Here is a 13,564-nt window from a genome sequence, read left to right as displayed (position 1 = left end):
TGCGAGGCAACAGTGCTACCAACTGCAGCTCCTTTGTAATATATTCTAGGATTCTATTCTATTTTTAGGAGAAAGTAGGGTAAATCAAGGTAAGATGTCCCCATGTCCCCTTTAAAAATAACTCTATCTATCTATCTATCTATCTATCTATCTATCTATCTATCTATCTATCTATCTATCTATCTATCACAATATATACAATCTGCTCACTACAGTGATCATTTTAAGGTTGTAGAAGTGTGGTTTTGTTGGTCCCTGTCATTCATGTAGCGACATACGATGCATTCGAAACATTATGCAACAATCCAACACAACAGAATCAGTGTTACTGTCCTGAAAGTCGACCATAAAATGGAACCAGCACTTAACAGAAAAGCAATTTTGTCCTTTTAACAAAATATGATTCAGTGTTGAGCTGTCTGAAGAGCTTGTTACAGTTTAGTAAGTCAGGTCAGGTTAGTCAGGTAAACTGAAGACTTTGTAAGTTCTTGTTCTAATGGCAACCTGCAAGTGTTGGAATAAACCTTGATGCTTGTCGCCAATTGATCTACTAGTCCATGGACTCCAGCCATGTATAATAATGAAGGCAAACGTTAGCCTTTTCTATTACACAGTAAATTTCTGCTCTGCCAAAACTGGTGACTAAATATGATTTGCACGGCACTTAGAAGCTGACTGGCACAAGTAACTGAAAAAAATATATAGATTTTTAAAAAGTGATTTTCGACGTGACTTTTTAATCTATGAAATAGCCGGACAAGGCAGACATTATGAACATCAGGCTGAAAGTCATTCCTCTATTGCATCTTTTGGATTTACCCATAGTTTGTATGATTGGGTGTAGAGTCAAGGACATGCAATGCGCAACTTTTCACCCCTAGGTGTCACTGACAGCTACCTGTACATGATCTCACCCAGGCATGGACAACAGCAGTGTTAAAGTACTTTTTTTTTCATCAATTCCCTTCAAACAGTGCAGCAATTAAACAAAATGAAACAAAGAAATAACAGTAAATTTTTTAAAAAACAGTTGCTGAGAGCAATATGAATAAAAATGAGCTAAATGGCAACATGATAGACACTTTATTGCAGTGTAAAATCAAGAGCAAAGCATCTAAAATCTAATTTCCCCTTAGTTTGTTTCTGCGTGAGATCATTTTCTGGCATCAAAACTAGTCCTGAGATAAAACATGAATTGTTAACAGACTGTTAATTATACGTACTGAGTTCATTTGGCCACATCGTTTCGGATCCATCCTCTCATCTGCTTTGAAGCTATTACAGCAACGCTCCTCCTGGGTTGCGTCTCCTCTGGACAAAGAGATGCACAACTTGATTAGAAGACACACTGCGGTTTTGAAGTGTTTTACATAATGCTGCTTTGTGCCAAAGGTGACATATTGTTTGAGTCAGAGCACATTGGCAATAAAAGCCCATCACTGAGTGGTGCTGTGTTCCAGTAGGCTGCCTTTAATAACAACCATATAGATGCAACTGCAGCAGTCTACTTATGCGATAGATATACTGTACATTCACACTACAGAAGTAATGTGGTTTAAAGTGATGGGTGTTTCAACTCGGTTTGACTTTTTCAAGCTGCCAAAGCTGTTGAAATGAAATGGCATATTTTTTTTCTTCAGTGCAATGATTCCAGCTGAGAATGAAACCCGAGAAGAAAATGCAGCTTTCATTTATTTTGACAGGACTGCACTGTGTGAGCTCCAGCCCTACATTTAGTTCCATCTTTGTACCCCATCCATGGGCAGTACACATACAATTGATGTTAGGAGTGAATGATGTAATGTCTGTGAACATGGAAAACAATACCTGAACGTCATGCTCTGTAACTGTAGCTCTTTTACATGGACACTCGAGTCTAGAAAACACAAAGTGCAGGTCTGAACTCTGTCGAAGAGGCTTGTAATGCATTTGAGTTTTTTCTGGGCCTTGAATAAATTGTTAGTGCTCTGCTAGAACTAAGGAAAAAGCATAAGTTCTCAGACTGTAAATGTTTTCTTTGAATGGTGCCTATGTTGTTAGGGTTTAAAACAATATTAATTGCATTACATTTTGCCCTTTCAGATTCCAATGTGTTGTGCATAATGACCACACATTTTAATAATGGACAGTCCTGCAGCATTACGCATCAACACCCGAAAAGCTTTTCACCTCAACTATTAGACTAAAAGCATGCTGCAGTCCCCATATGTTGCACATGAAATATTTTTCTACATCACAAATGTCTGCAGCTGCTTTGCAATTCTGTCTGGTGTCTCCTCATCTGGCATGCATCAGCAGTCACATCCTTCCTGCTGTGAAATCTGGAACTTTTCTTGGCCACCATGCTTGGCTTGGTCCAAACAAGTGGGTGCAGAAGACCATAGCACTTACTTAAGTGCTTACTCAGTGGCAATGTTCTCATCTGATGGCTCTGCTTTCACCAGAAATGCAGCAGGTTTTGGAAGGGTCACCGCTTCAAATGCTTTGGGAAGTATGCAGCTTAAAGGTCGCGTAGGTGTGAGGCACAGTAAAAACTGCTGTAGGTAGGCATAATAAAAGGTGTTACTATCCAGTGAAATCAGCCCCTGCCTTGGGGAGCTGTCTTGTGTGTTCCAAGAAATGTAAAGGAGGACAGGGAGGTGGGACTAGCTGAAATGATTACCACACTATAACTCTGTGATAAGAGTGCACATGTCCAGAGGGTCTTGACTCCTCAGTTTTCTCTGCAATTTTATGTTTGGTGATGTTTTTATGAATTTTAATGGAAAAGAAAAAGAATTAATATACTTAAATATCAACCCTTCCCTTGAGAAGTACTATATCTTTTCACATATAGATTAACATGGTGTACATAAAGTGAAACAGCGAGAACAAGGCAAGTGTGCAGCTGCACTGTAAGTGCTAAATCCATTAACACAATCTGCTACATGCTTTAAATTCCCTTGCCATTTCCATGGCATAGTTATTAGGTGGATAGAGCTGAGTGGGTTTGCATTTGTAGCTGTATGCATTCATGATCACAGTACAATAAGAGTGTAATCTGACTAAAGTGACACCACTTAAACCACATTTATTGTTTAATGACTATTCATTTCACTCTTTGTTTGACTCACTACAAGTAAATTTAGATTAATTACAGCCTTCTTTAGTGTAGTTTGTGACATCAGATGATTATACCTGCCATTTCACCACACTAATGTCACACTGTATTTTAAACATGTTCAATATTTAATTCACAAGTGAGACAGGGTTCCACATTTTGCTGTGGCTTAACCAAAAGCTGTTGCTCTATGGGGCTTCACCCCTCAGCAGACGTGCCATTTAACTACAGCCTGGAAAGTCTTTACAAGACACAGGTGGGGAGTTACTTTCGCCACATTACATTTGGGTCTTAATTTCCCATGGTGAAGCCCCCCCACAGAGCCTCAGTGCCCTGTCTTTGCTGGTTCACTTTAAAGACTTCCTCCTTCCACTCTATAGACCACAGTGCAATGATTTAAAAAAAAACACACACACTGGAGTACACAAGAAAACTTTCTCATTTCAAAGGTTTCCAACATTTATTGGTCATTAGCCACATGTGAGGTTTGTTACTGGTGAACAATATTATTGATAGATTGAAAGGAGTCATCTGGCACATTGTATTTGTGTGTACTTGTTGCTGGGATTCTAGCTGATGTATTACGCAATCCTGCGATGACATTATGTGTAGGGATGATTCCAGTCACGCTCAAGTCCTCGTGAAATTGCTTTGAAAAGATTTGCAATATATCAACTTAGACCACTTCACACACCACCTCTGCGACCTGACAAAGGTTACGACAAACACTATCTAATCCACCTGTTTAAACAAAGGCAGACGAGCGGGACAATGTATCACACAATGGACAGATAACATTAACGCCTGATGCATTAGAAGGCCCAAGCAGACAATGATGTCACTATCACTGGCATCAGTTTTAGTGAAAACCCAGAAGAATGTTGAACCTGCACTAAATAACTGAGGCAAGAAACACTTCGCTCTGCTCCCAGAACAAATAATAAACACAGTGTATTAAACTTTAATTCAATATTCCCAGTGTAAAAAAAAGGGAAAAATGCCCATTAGGTAGATTATTACGAGGTAGGGATGCAGTCAGTGGGCTTGGGCAATTATTAGTGGCATAAGTCACCATTCAAACATGCATGAATGAGAAATTACAACAGTGTGGAGTGCAATTAGCTCTCCCAAATCAGTGCGTGTCAGATGACATTATCTCACCAGCTGAGAGCCATTACTGCACTGAGGGTTTCTAGCCCCAGAAGAGTCAGGAGGGGTCAACTACTGTGGGGGGAACAGACCATTTGGTCGCTGCCTGCAACATGAGGACATCTCTCTGGAGTCAGCGGGCCTCAAATGTTCTAAGTCTACAGGACATGAAGCATTTAGAGACTCATTTCTGTTTTTTTATTGTTATTATTATTTTTATTATAGAGTTGATTTAGTATTATACTGAAACCATTGAAACTTTACAATTCAGAACTGAAACCAACATGTGTAGCTGTTGAAATGGTACAAAGGGATAATTTATTTTGAATGTGGTAATCACCAAAAACCGCGCCCAGTGTATTTCAGCAGATATATTACTGCAGGTGGTCATGGGTAATGCGTGTGTTTTTGTAATCTTTGTCATTTGTGCAACATTTGTGGGGGGAAAAAAATACTGTTGTAAAACATTAATATCTTTAATGGGGATTTTACTTGCCTAGAATTCTAATGATCAGAATCTAATGGGCGTTGCTCAGTTTAGTATTAGTGAAATGCTGCACAAAGGACTGACAAGAGCCTCCTTGGGATATTCAGCTCCACAGCCACTTAGCTCATGTGTCCAGGTTATTAATGACTATACGAGTGGGTCAATTGTGGGATGAACTTGAGTTCAGCGGACCTCATGCGTGTTTCTCCTGCAGGGGCGTAAGACAAGTTGACGACCAGGTGCGGGTCAGGAGATAATATTTAACACTGACCCATGAAAATCAATACAGCTGTCATCTGTGTGAATCCCACAAAGCTGTGCAAGTCTCTTTATAGTAGATGTAGATATGCTGAGAGGATAACTGGTGTGTCACAGACTTAGAGAGTTGTGATGTATGAACCTGAATCGGTATGGTGTTTCCCAGCTTTAATCCATTGCTCACAAGTCAGAAATATGCAAAACTGAGTATTTTAGTCAAATGGTGCACCGGATAAGAAATAAAGACCTCATTCAACCACTTAAAGTAACCTTGGGGGGTCTCCGTAGCATGTGACTTTTGCAGCTGTGCCTGCATTTTATTATAATGAACGGAGAAAACTAATAAAAGGACCACTGACTCATCTCTGTCATTGATTAGTCAAGGGAGACCCCTGAAACAAAGTGACTGCTGGCCCCGCTGCCCATTGTGCCGGCCCGATCAGTCCATTCATCCAACGAGGCAGCTATTGTCTATATTTACTCTCACTCAGTGAGCCTTAAGATTAAACCAGGGGAGAAGTTGAGAAAGAATGAGAAGATAAAAAATCACCAGTAGCCTGTGTTCAGAGCAGTTCTTTGTAGCATGCCCTATATCAAATTTGAGCCATTACAGCTGTAATACTGTTAGTCTCTCCAAAACGCTGCTTAGAAGTTCACAGACAACATGTGATGTCTAATGCTGCTTGTATGAGTTTGATTTATCAGTGTGGCTTGTTTTGGATCTCGAGGAGAAGATATGAAGACCAGTCAGGTATCTGGCACCTAATTGGAATTATGTACAAAAACAACACATGGCAGTTCTGTGATTTTCATGAAACCATGACCCTATTATTTCTGTAATGTCAGCATTACATTCCCATAGAAATGATCATCTGAAAAAATATTTCTCAGGTAGTGACACAGACAGCCTCGATACTTTCCACTTAAACCTCTTCCCCAGTCACTTGTCGTATTTTGGATGAATTGCATTGCAGAAAAGGGGAACAGAAATCATTTCGGAAAAGTTGGAACTAATTCTATGAAAGTTTGTCCCGCCCTCCCCCCCTCGAAAAAAAAAGGGAGCGGAGGCGCTTCCAGCCTCACTAACCGGAGTCAGGACAGAAACTTTACGCACAAGTTTCCCTCTGAGGCACAGCAGCGCTGCAAGTTCAGGGACGCGAGGTAGGCAACGTCGCTTTTATCAATAAAAACTCTCCATGTCACTGCACGATTTGACACACCGAGCATTTTAATTCACTTAAACAATCCCTCGGGGCATAAATACTCAGATTATACGCGATGTAGCCTGTTGTGTTCGGTCTTATATTATTTGATCATGAATATTTTTTTTTTAGTTTGGGAGCTGATTTAAGTCTGCTGCTTCGCTTTTGTGTTCCTAACGTGTGCCCGAGTCACCTCTCAGACCGACTGCTGTTCATGCTGCATGAGTGAAATGATTTGCAAATATGCGCTTCAATTCTACATTCTCTGACTCAGATGTTGACATTTCAGCCTGTTTGTTTGTGCCTTGAGGATTTAGATGCGCGAAAACAGTGTTTGCACGTGTGCACACGCGCGCGTGTCACAGTGCGCAAAAAGGATAAAGGTCAGTTTTTGGCTACTGGGATGGCAGAGCACACAATCGCTGTTGAAATGCTTTGTAGGACATTCCCTGAACTGATAACTGAATAAACAACCGAACAGACTAGTTTTCATTCACAGGAAGAAAAGAAAAGAAAAAAGTCCTATCAAGGTCTTTAAAGGTCGTTACAACCAGATGAGTTTCATGCTCAGCCCATCAGATTTCCTCAACACCCAAAGGCCTTTTTCTGTGTTGAATTTTCCCTGTCACTCCTCTATGAACCATGTGGACAGACAGCGTTTTGATTTTGGTTCTGTTAAACCACCATTGGGCTGCGTGCCGGTTAAAGACTGCAAGATCTGGTAAAATGATTTTGTACCCTCAGCACACAAAGACATCATTGATTCTTTAAACGGACTTGGAGTGTGTTGTTCTGCGGCTTTGCCTGAATTAGAAAAGAGGAACAGATGTTAAATTTATTTCTGATGACCCTTAGACTATTGTGATGACATCTAGATTCCATGCTTTTGAAGAGGTGCATTACATGTTTTTGCTCACAGTTAGGCAGATTCAATTCAAATAACTACCCCTAAAGTCATATCTAAGTATGTATAGATATGTATGTTGCAGCACGCTCTCAATATAACTAACACAAGTAGGCTGTTTCTGCAGAAAAGAATCTGTAAGCATATACCTTCCTTTGCCTTCTGTGTGCGGTTCCTCCTCTGGTGGGAATCTGTTCCAAGGACATGGAGTCTGAGACAAGTGCGATAACAAAATAGGCACTGAAATTGGTTAGAGACATTTCAGCAGGAAATACCTCCAAAAAGTTTGCCATGAACAGCAATTTTGGAGTTAATCTGTAATTTTGAACCAACCTTTATAGTAGGAAATGTCACACAAGTATTTTGCGATTGGCACAAATGCAAGCAGAGTGAAAACAGGAAAAGTGAAATAGAAAACACCTGGTTTTCAATATGTTCTCCGATTTGAAGTCACATCACTCACTCACAGGATTAGGCCTGACACACACTGACTTTGTGCTGCCGCTGTGTCTCTATATAGAGTGGTATGCAACGAAAAGCTCCAAAGAGCTTCATCAAAAGCGTTTAAAGCTACTGTATATTGCTTTTTACATTACATGTCACTTCTGTTAGTTGCAGTAGTAAGAGCATGGATTGCTGAAACAGTTTGTGCTTCACCAGTTATTATTGGCAGATATTAGCCAAAGATTTAAACAAATGTATTCCCAGGAAGTAGACAGTTTCGTGAGAATACACTCCACAAGTAGATAAACTCCGATAAGCAGTTCTATGTGCAAAACATTCAGCAGTGTTTTCGCATGGTAGACTACGGCATTGTATGAAGGGAGGTTTTGTTATTTCAACACTGTCTGAAACATTTTGTTGAGCTATTATTGTAAATATTTCCCCCAGTCAATCTTACCATTGGCAAAATTTCCATGGGCAATCAAATATAAACCACAGCCGTCTTCCAGTGTGGTGCCAAAAGAGTAGGCATGGAAAAAATGTATTGCCAACCTAAAAATGCCTACATTTGGCAGGTGGTCAAACTGAAGCAGACAAATGTGTTTTTGATAATAACTGTGAAAACAAACCATAAATAACAGAACACAGATTGTTATCATTCTGAATACCAAAGAACTTTTGTACTGTAAATATATCATCAACCTCTGTTTACCTTCACAGGCTAAAAGACGCCAAATTCCTTCTCATCTGGAATCCGATCTAGCTTGCAGAGACGCCTACTTTGAAGAGCAGACTATTTTTGGCACTTTTTATTCAAAATGAACATTCAAAGGGCAGCAACGTTTTTATGTTTGGTGATTTTCTGCGTGGACGTCTGTCGAAGCCAGAATGACTGCACAGGTGTGGACTGCCCTGCTCCGCAGAACTGCATTGAAACAGTTTTAGAGAAAGGTGCCTGTTGTCCCACCTGTACACAAAGGGGTTGCACCTGTGAGGGCTACCAGTACTATGACTGTGTCCAAGCAGGCTTCCAGAAGGGGAAAGTCCCAGAGGGGGAGTCATACTTTGTAGATTTCGGAAGCACTGAATGCTCTTGTCCCCAGGGAGGAGGGAAGATAAGCTGTCATTTTATTCCCTGCCCTGAAATTCCCCCCAACTGTATTGAGATTTTACAACCTGCAGACGGATGTCTAGAATGTGGGCGAATTGGCTGTACCCATGGCAACAAGAAGTATGAGGCAGGACACTCCTTTCAGCTAGACCAATGCCAGGTTTGCCATTGTCCAAATGAAGGTGGGAGGTTAATGTGCTCACCTGTCCCTGGCTGTGACCTTCTTAGTGCTAATAAGCCCATGCGGGTAACAACCACTGAGAACAACAACCCTTTGAGGGACATTAGCAGCCGTCACGACGGCCAACAAACTAGCTTTGTAGAACCATTTTCCAAGCTGGCATTGAGAAACACTCTACCGCTGTATAAGCAAGACCCACCCAGTTTTGGCACAGAGAATTATGACTACACACCGGCAGAGCCAGCAACGTCTTCCACTATTCAAGATCTGGCTCAACCACTGGAATCTACTACACTACCACCAGTTTACCCAAAGTCAAGCTCCGCCACCTTCAGCTCTCAGGATGACAGGAGACATGAGCTGAAAGAAAAGCAAAAAAGCCCAAACCCACAAAGGAGCAGTGAGGATGAGGTTACACATAACATGGATCCAACCACTACAGGGGCTCAAAGCAAAACATTAACATCACTGACAAGTACAACCACACAGAGAGTAACCACAGAGGGCCACAGGCCACAAGAGGAAACGGGAGAAATTACCATGAGACATAACAGCGACAGAAAAAAAGTGGTTCAGGAGGCTCTAAAAGACACAGCATACGCTGCCCGCTCCAACACTGGGGGCTTTGGCCAGCACAAACACAGTCAGCGTAGTCGTAACAGAAGTCACGGCAGCTCCCATTCTGTCAACCGTAAAGGCCAAGAAAAAGTGTCGGTGGAGCGCAGGCAGTCGGTTGAACAGGGTTCATATCCCACAGTCCAGTTCAGTCCCACCAGCAGAGCTCCGGTCAGGATGAGAGAAGACGGCGAAGAGCCACAAAGGCAACCTCAAACCCTCTACAACTACCAGGATGCGGACACAGAAGGTGAGTTAGCATATATTAAACAAATCCATCAAATAAGTAATCCTGAGCTTTTATGATCAACAGCATCCTCACTCCTTTGAGTGTCAAATGAAGGTGGAAACAGTCACATTTAAAAGAAACCTGAAGCATAAAATGTTTCGATTCATCCAAAGCCTACATCAGAAAACATCACAGTGAGATGATATACTGACATACTTTTTCAGAGGAAATCTTCCGCTTCCTTCTTTCACATCCTGTCTTTTGAGGAGAAATAAATAATCGCGCTATTCAAGCTGGCAGGAATCCAGGAAAAACAATTGTTCATGGAAAGTCTGTTTTCCCCAGATAGCATTTATCTACCTTGCTCATAAGAGAAAATGATTACATCTAGCATGTATTCATTTTCAAGTTGAGAGAATGCTCGCTTTACATCTCCAGAGGTTCGTAAATAGCGGGTAATGTTAAGCCCCGCACTGTATTTACATCATTATGCTTCTAATGTTTCTGATAAATCCTGTAAGTGCAGCTGAAATTTGTGATTTCTCCCTTTACTCTGCTCCAGTGAGAGCACTCCTCCTGCCCAAATCCATGTGATTATCAGCATGCTCTCTAACAGATCAGCTCCCCTTCAGGGCATATACTACCGGTCAATCTACTGCAGGCACTGAGATAGAAAGCAGATGATGAAGTGATTACAAGGATGTCTAGAAGATAAGTTACACTGTACTGGGAAATATAGAAAATTAAACCACATCTTAGTCCAAAATGTGAAGTACGGTTACATATATACGATAAGTCAAAAAAGATCTGCCTCGCGATATTAATCTCATAAAGTACCATATGATAAACTAAATTTATGTTGTAATCTCAAATGGGATTTTAAGCACGAGCGCTAATGATAAATAAACTTCTGGCCAAGGAAACCTTATTAAATATACTGTACTTTATGGCCACATTGCAGAGGGAGTCCCGCTATATTTCAAGACTTTCCTGTGAGGCGAATAAACTAAATAATGCAATTTTATCTTTATAAACAGTTCAGTGACATATTTTTCTCAAGTAAGGGGTTCAGGATTCTGAGGAATTCTGTCTTATCAGTGGTGTTTTGTCCAGCAAACTGCAATCCAGAGGTGTGTAGTTAACCTACTTTACAACACTATGATTTTTGTTGAGACCTGTCAGAACTTTTCTTTTCTTTCAGCACCTGGCCCCTATAGGTATGTATAGATGAATGCATCTGAGGTGTTTGAGGCAGAGCGCTCACCAAGAGGTGCCTGTGGAGCATTTACGGAAATAAAGTTGGAGAATATAGGCTGCAAACTGAAGGTGAATGTATGTGAATGTCTCTGAGTCAATATAGAAACTTATTGGTAAGGGGCAGACAGATGTCCTCAAAAGATTTTTCACTCTCTCCACGAGTGAATGAGGATAAACTTGTGATTAATAGCTTCATGGATGTGAGTGTGAGGTGAAAGTCAAAGTCGGGAAGATTTTTTTTAAGGGAAAAGGAGCTCAAACTAACTGATCCGGCTACTCAGTTTGCAGGATGGAATGACACCACTGAAGGTTCGCTGGACTGGACTAAAAGAAGATTTTTAGAGCGGTGACATGGTAAAGCACAAACAGGAAAAGCCCAGCTGATAAGGCGCTTGACTGATGCCTATTATCAATGCCATTAGCTGAGGATGCCAAAGTTATTTGGACAGGAAAAGAGAAAGCGTGAATAACAAGCAGGCTGACATTTTTTTTTTGCTAAACATAAATGGATTTCCTTTGCTGCGGAACACAGCCCAAGATAAATGTTGTTTTTTTTTGTTCTGTCCCACTCATTTGCCTTCTTTCTAGCCAGTGTGTGCTCAGAGGGGGGATGGGATTGTTTAGGCTTTCTGATGCTGGGCTGACCTCGTATAGAATTTCTTGGGGGCTGTACCTGTGAGGTGCATAATACCCATGTGATGAATGAGACCACTGTTATGGCTTGATTGCCAGACGCTACTCCCTGCTCCCCTCATGAGCCCATGTGATTACCCATCTCCCGCGAGGCTGCTGGTTTCCCAATCTTCCCAGTAATCACCTCATCTGAAGTACACCTCCACACATTATCCTCTCAGTAACTTCCCTTTACCGAACACCGAAACCCAGCCTTGAACTAAATCAGAAGCATGTCAGACACAGGAAAAAAATGATAAAACGTGACTAAAGGTTAAAAAATCAGCTGAGATAAGGTGAAATAAACTGGCGTAGCACTTGTTTTTATCAACAAAACTGTCACAACATGCTGTCTGCATGTGGGAGTGGATTGAAGAGATGTATAATTTTCCTTAGGATGAATGGTGGGTGAATTCCAGGGCTGGCCATGTAGGAGTTCATTCCTGCAGTGCTGCTAAAGATCAGTCGGAAGAAGATAGATCACTCTCATTAATCTAGGGTGCCTTCGAGTTCATTTCCAGTAACTTTGGCGTGTCTCCTGTCCTCAACAGGTCCTTACTAAAAAACCACCTCATCCACATGTCACCCGTGCTTATAAATAAAAGAAAAACATCTGCTCTCGATGCTGAAAACCACTCATAAAAGACACCCGCAGTATAAGTAGAAAGAGGCTGGTGATGGATTACAAAACAACACACAGATCTGAGTTTCTGTCACTGCCATACAGACAGTGCTTGCTGTGTATAGTTATTTAAAGATGTGCAGAAAATAGGTACTTCTAATGGAATTTGTGAAGCCACCAATTAGGTATGGATTTTTTCCTCAGTGTTATTTTTATCTATCAGGTCCAAAATCAGGATTTGGATGGATTTCCTCTGGCAAGAAATGAGCAAATTTCCTGTGTTCTGCTTTGCGAACACACCTTGGAATACATAAAATATAATAAGGCGATGGGAAACAAGTTCAAATTACAAGACTCTGGAAAATATTTTTTGACAGAGGCACTCAGCGGAATTTCCTTTAACCAATTTAATATGCAAAAAAGAGTTTGATGCAGATGTTGCGTAGCTCAGATTTCAAATGCATGTGTGGCATCTTCAGGAAACACGAGCTATATGTCTAAATATTTCAATGCACCATTTGTGGCAAGTCCTGGCAAGTGTGCATTGCTGTTTCACTCTGATTATTTTACCACAAGGAGGAGTAATTGGATTGGAGGTTACTGTGTGAAACCATCAAAGGCTGTGGCAAGTCGTCGCAGCTCCCATCGTCTAACTCTGACCCCTGTTAGGAACACAAAAAGATGGATCACACGATTTTTGGCTCACAGTCTCAGGGAAATTAAGGCAAAAGTTGTCAATAATTGGAACTGAATTGGCTGTTTTGCAAATGAAGTCATGGTGATAGCAGGGGAGCCCTCCCTGTTATGTCACAGCCAGCTGTTCTTGGACAGTGATTACAGGCCTACACACACACACACACACACACGCACACCCAAACGCACACATGAACAGGCTTTTAAGCTTTCAGCATTCATCATCGAGGATGTTCGGCCGCGTGAGTTTCTATGTGGGGGACTCCTGGCATGTGCTGTTATTCACATTGTTTGTCCTGCTCCCCTCAGCCCACCTGTATTGTAAATCACTGCCAAGTCCACAAAGGAGAAGACACATGAGCCTTGATTAGTGGCAGTGCACTGCTTTATGACACCTCCAGACATGTTGAGAGTTGCCCTTTTTGGTTGTTATTCCAGCTCCATATTTTCAGAGGGTGTGATGTCACCAGTTCTGGATTTGGACGAAAGCAAAGCATCTGGTGTTAATGTCAGTCTAATGGACAGACATAATGACAGGCCTGAAACAGGGAGATGCTCCTCTGCCACCTCTCAAATGTACATCTTGGCTCGCTATTGTGGAAGCACAATAAATCAGCTTAGTTAATTATTGCATCGCTGA

At 41.3% G+C, this 13,564-nt stretch overlaps 1 protein-coding gene across 1 annotated transcript; it reads left to right on the top strand.

Annotated features, from left to right (window-relative positions):
• Positions 1 to 6,102: 6,102 nt before the first annotated feature.
• On the top strand, positions 6,103 to 12,171 carry LOC103362003 (fibulin-2-like). The gene is made up of 3 exons (XM_008288245.1): positions 6,103 to 6,155; positions 8,265 to 9,701; positions 12,161 to 12,171. The coding sequence occupies exons 2-3, from the start codon at positions 8,363 to 8,365 to the stop codon at positions 12,169 to 12,171; spliced, it is 1,350 nt and encodes a 449-aa protein (XP_008286467.1). The 5' UTR covers positions 6,103 to 6,155; positions 8,265 to 8,362.
• The last annotated feature ends 1,393 nt before the right edge of the window (positions 12,172 to 13,564 follow it).

This window comes from Stegastes partitus, unplaced genomic scaffold, assembly GCF_000690725.1.
Source record: "Stegastes partitus isolate 25-593 unplaced genomic scaffold, Stegastes_partitus-1.0.2 Scaffold548, whole genome shotgun sequence".
NCBI classification, from domain to species: domain Eukaryota; kingdom Metazoa; phylum Chordata; class Actinopteri; family Pomacentridae; genus Stegastes; species Stegastes partitus.
This window is presented reverse-complemented; position numbering and strand designations above follow the sequence as displayed.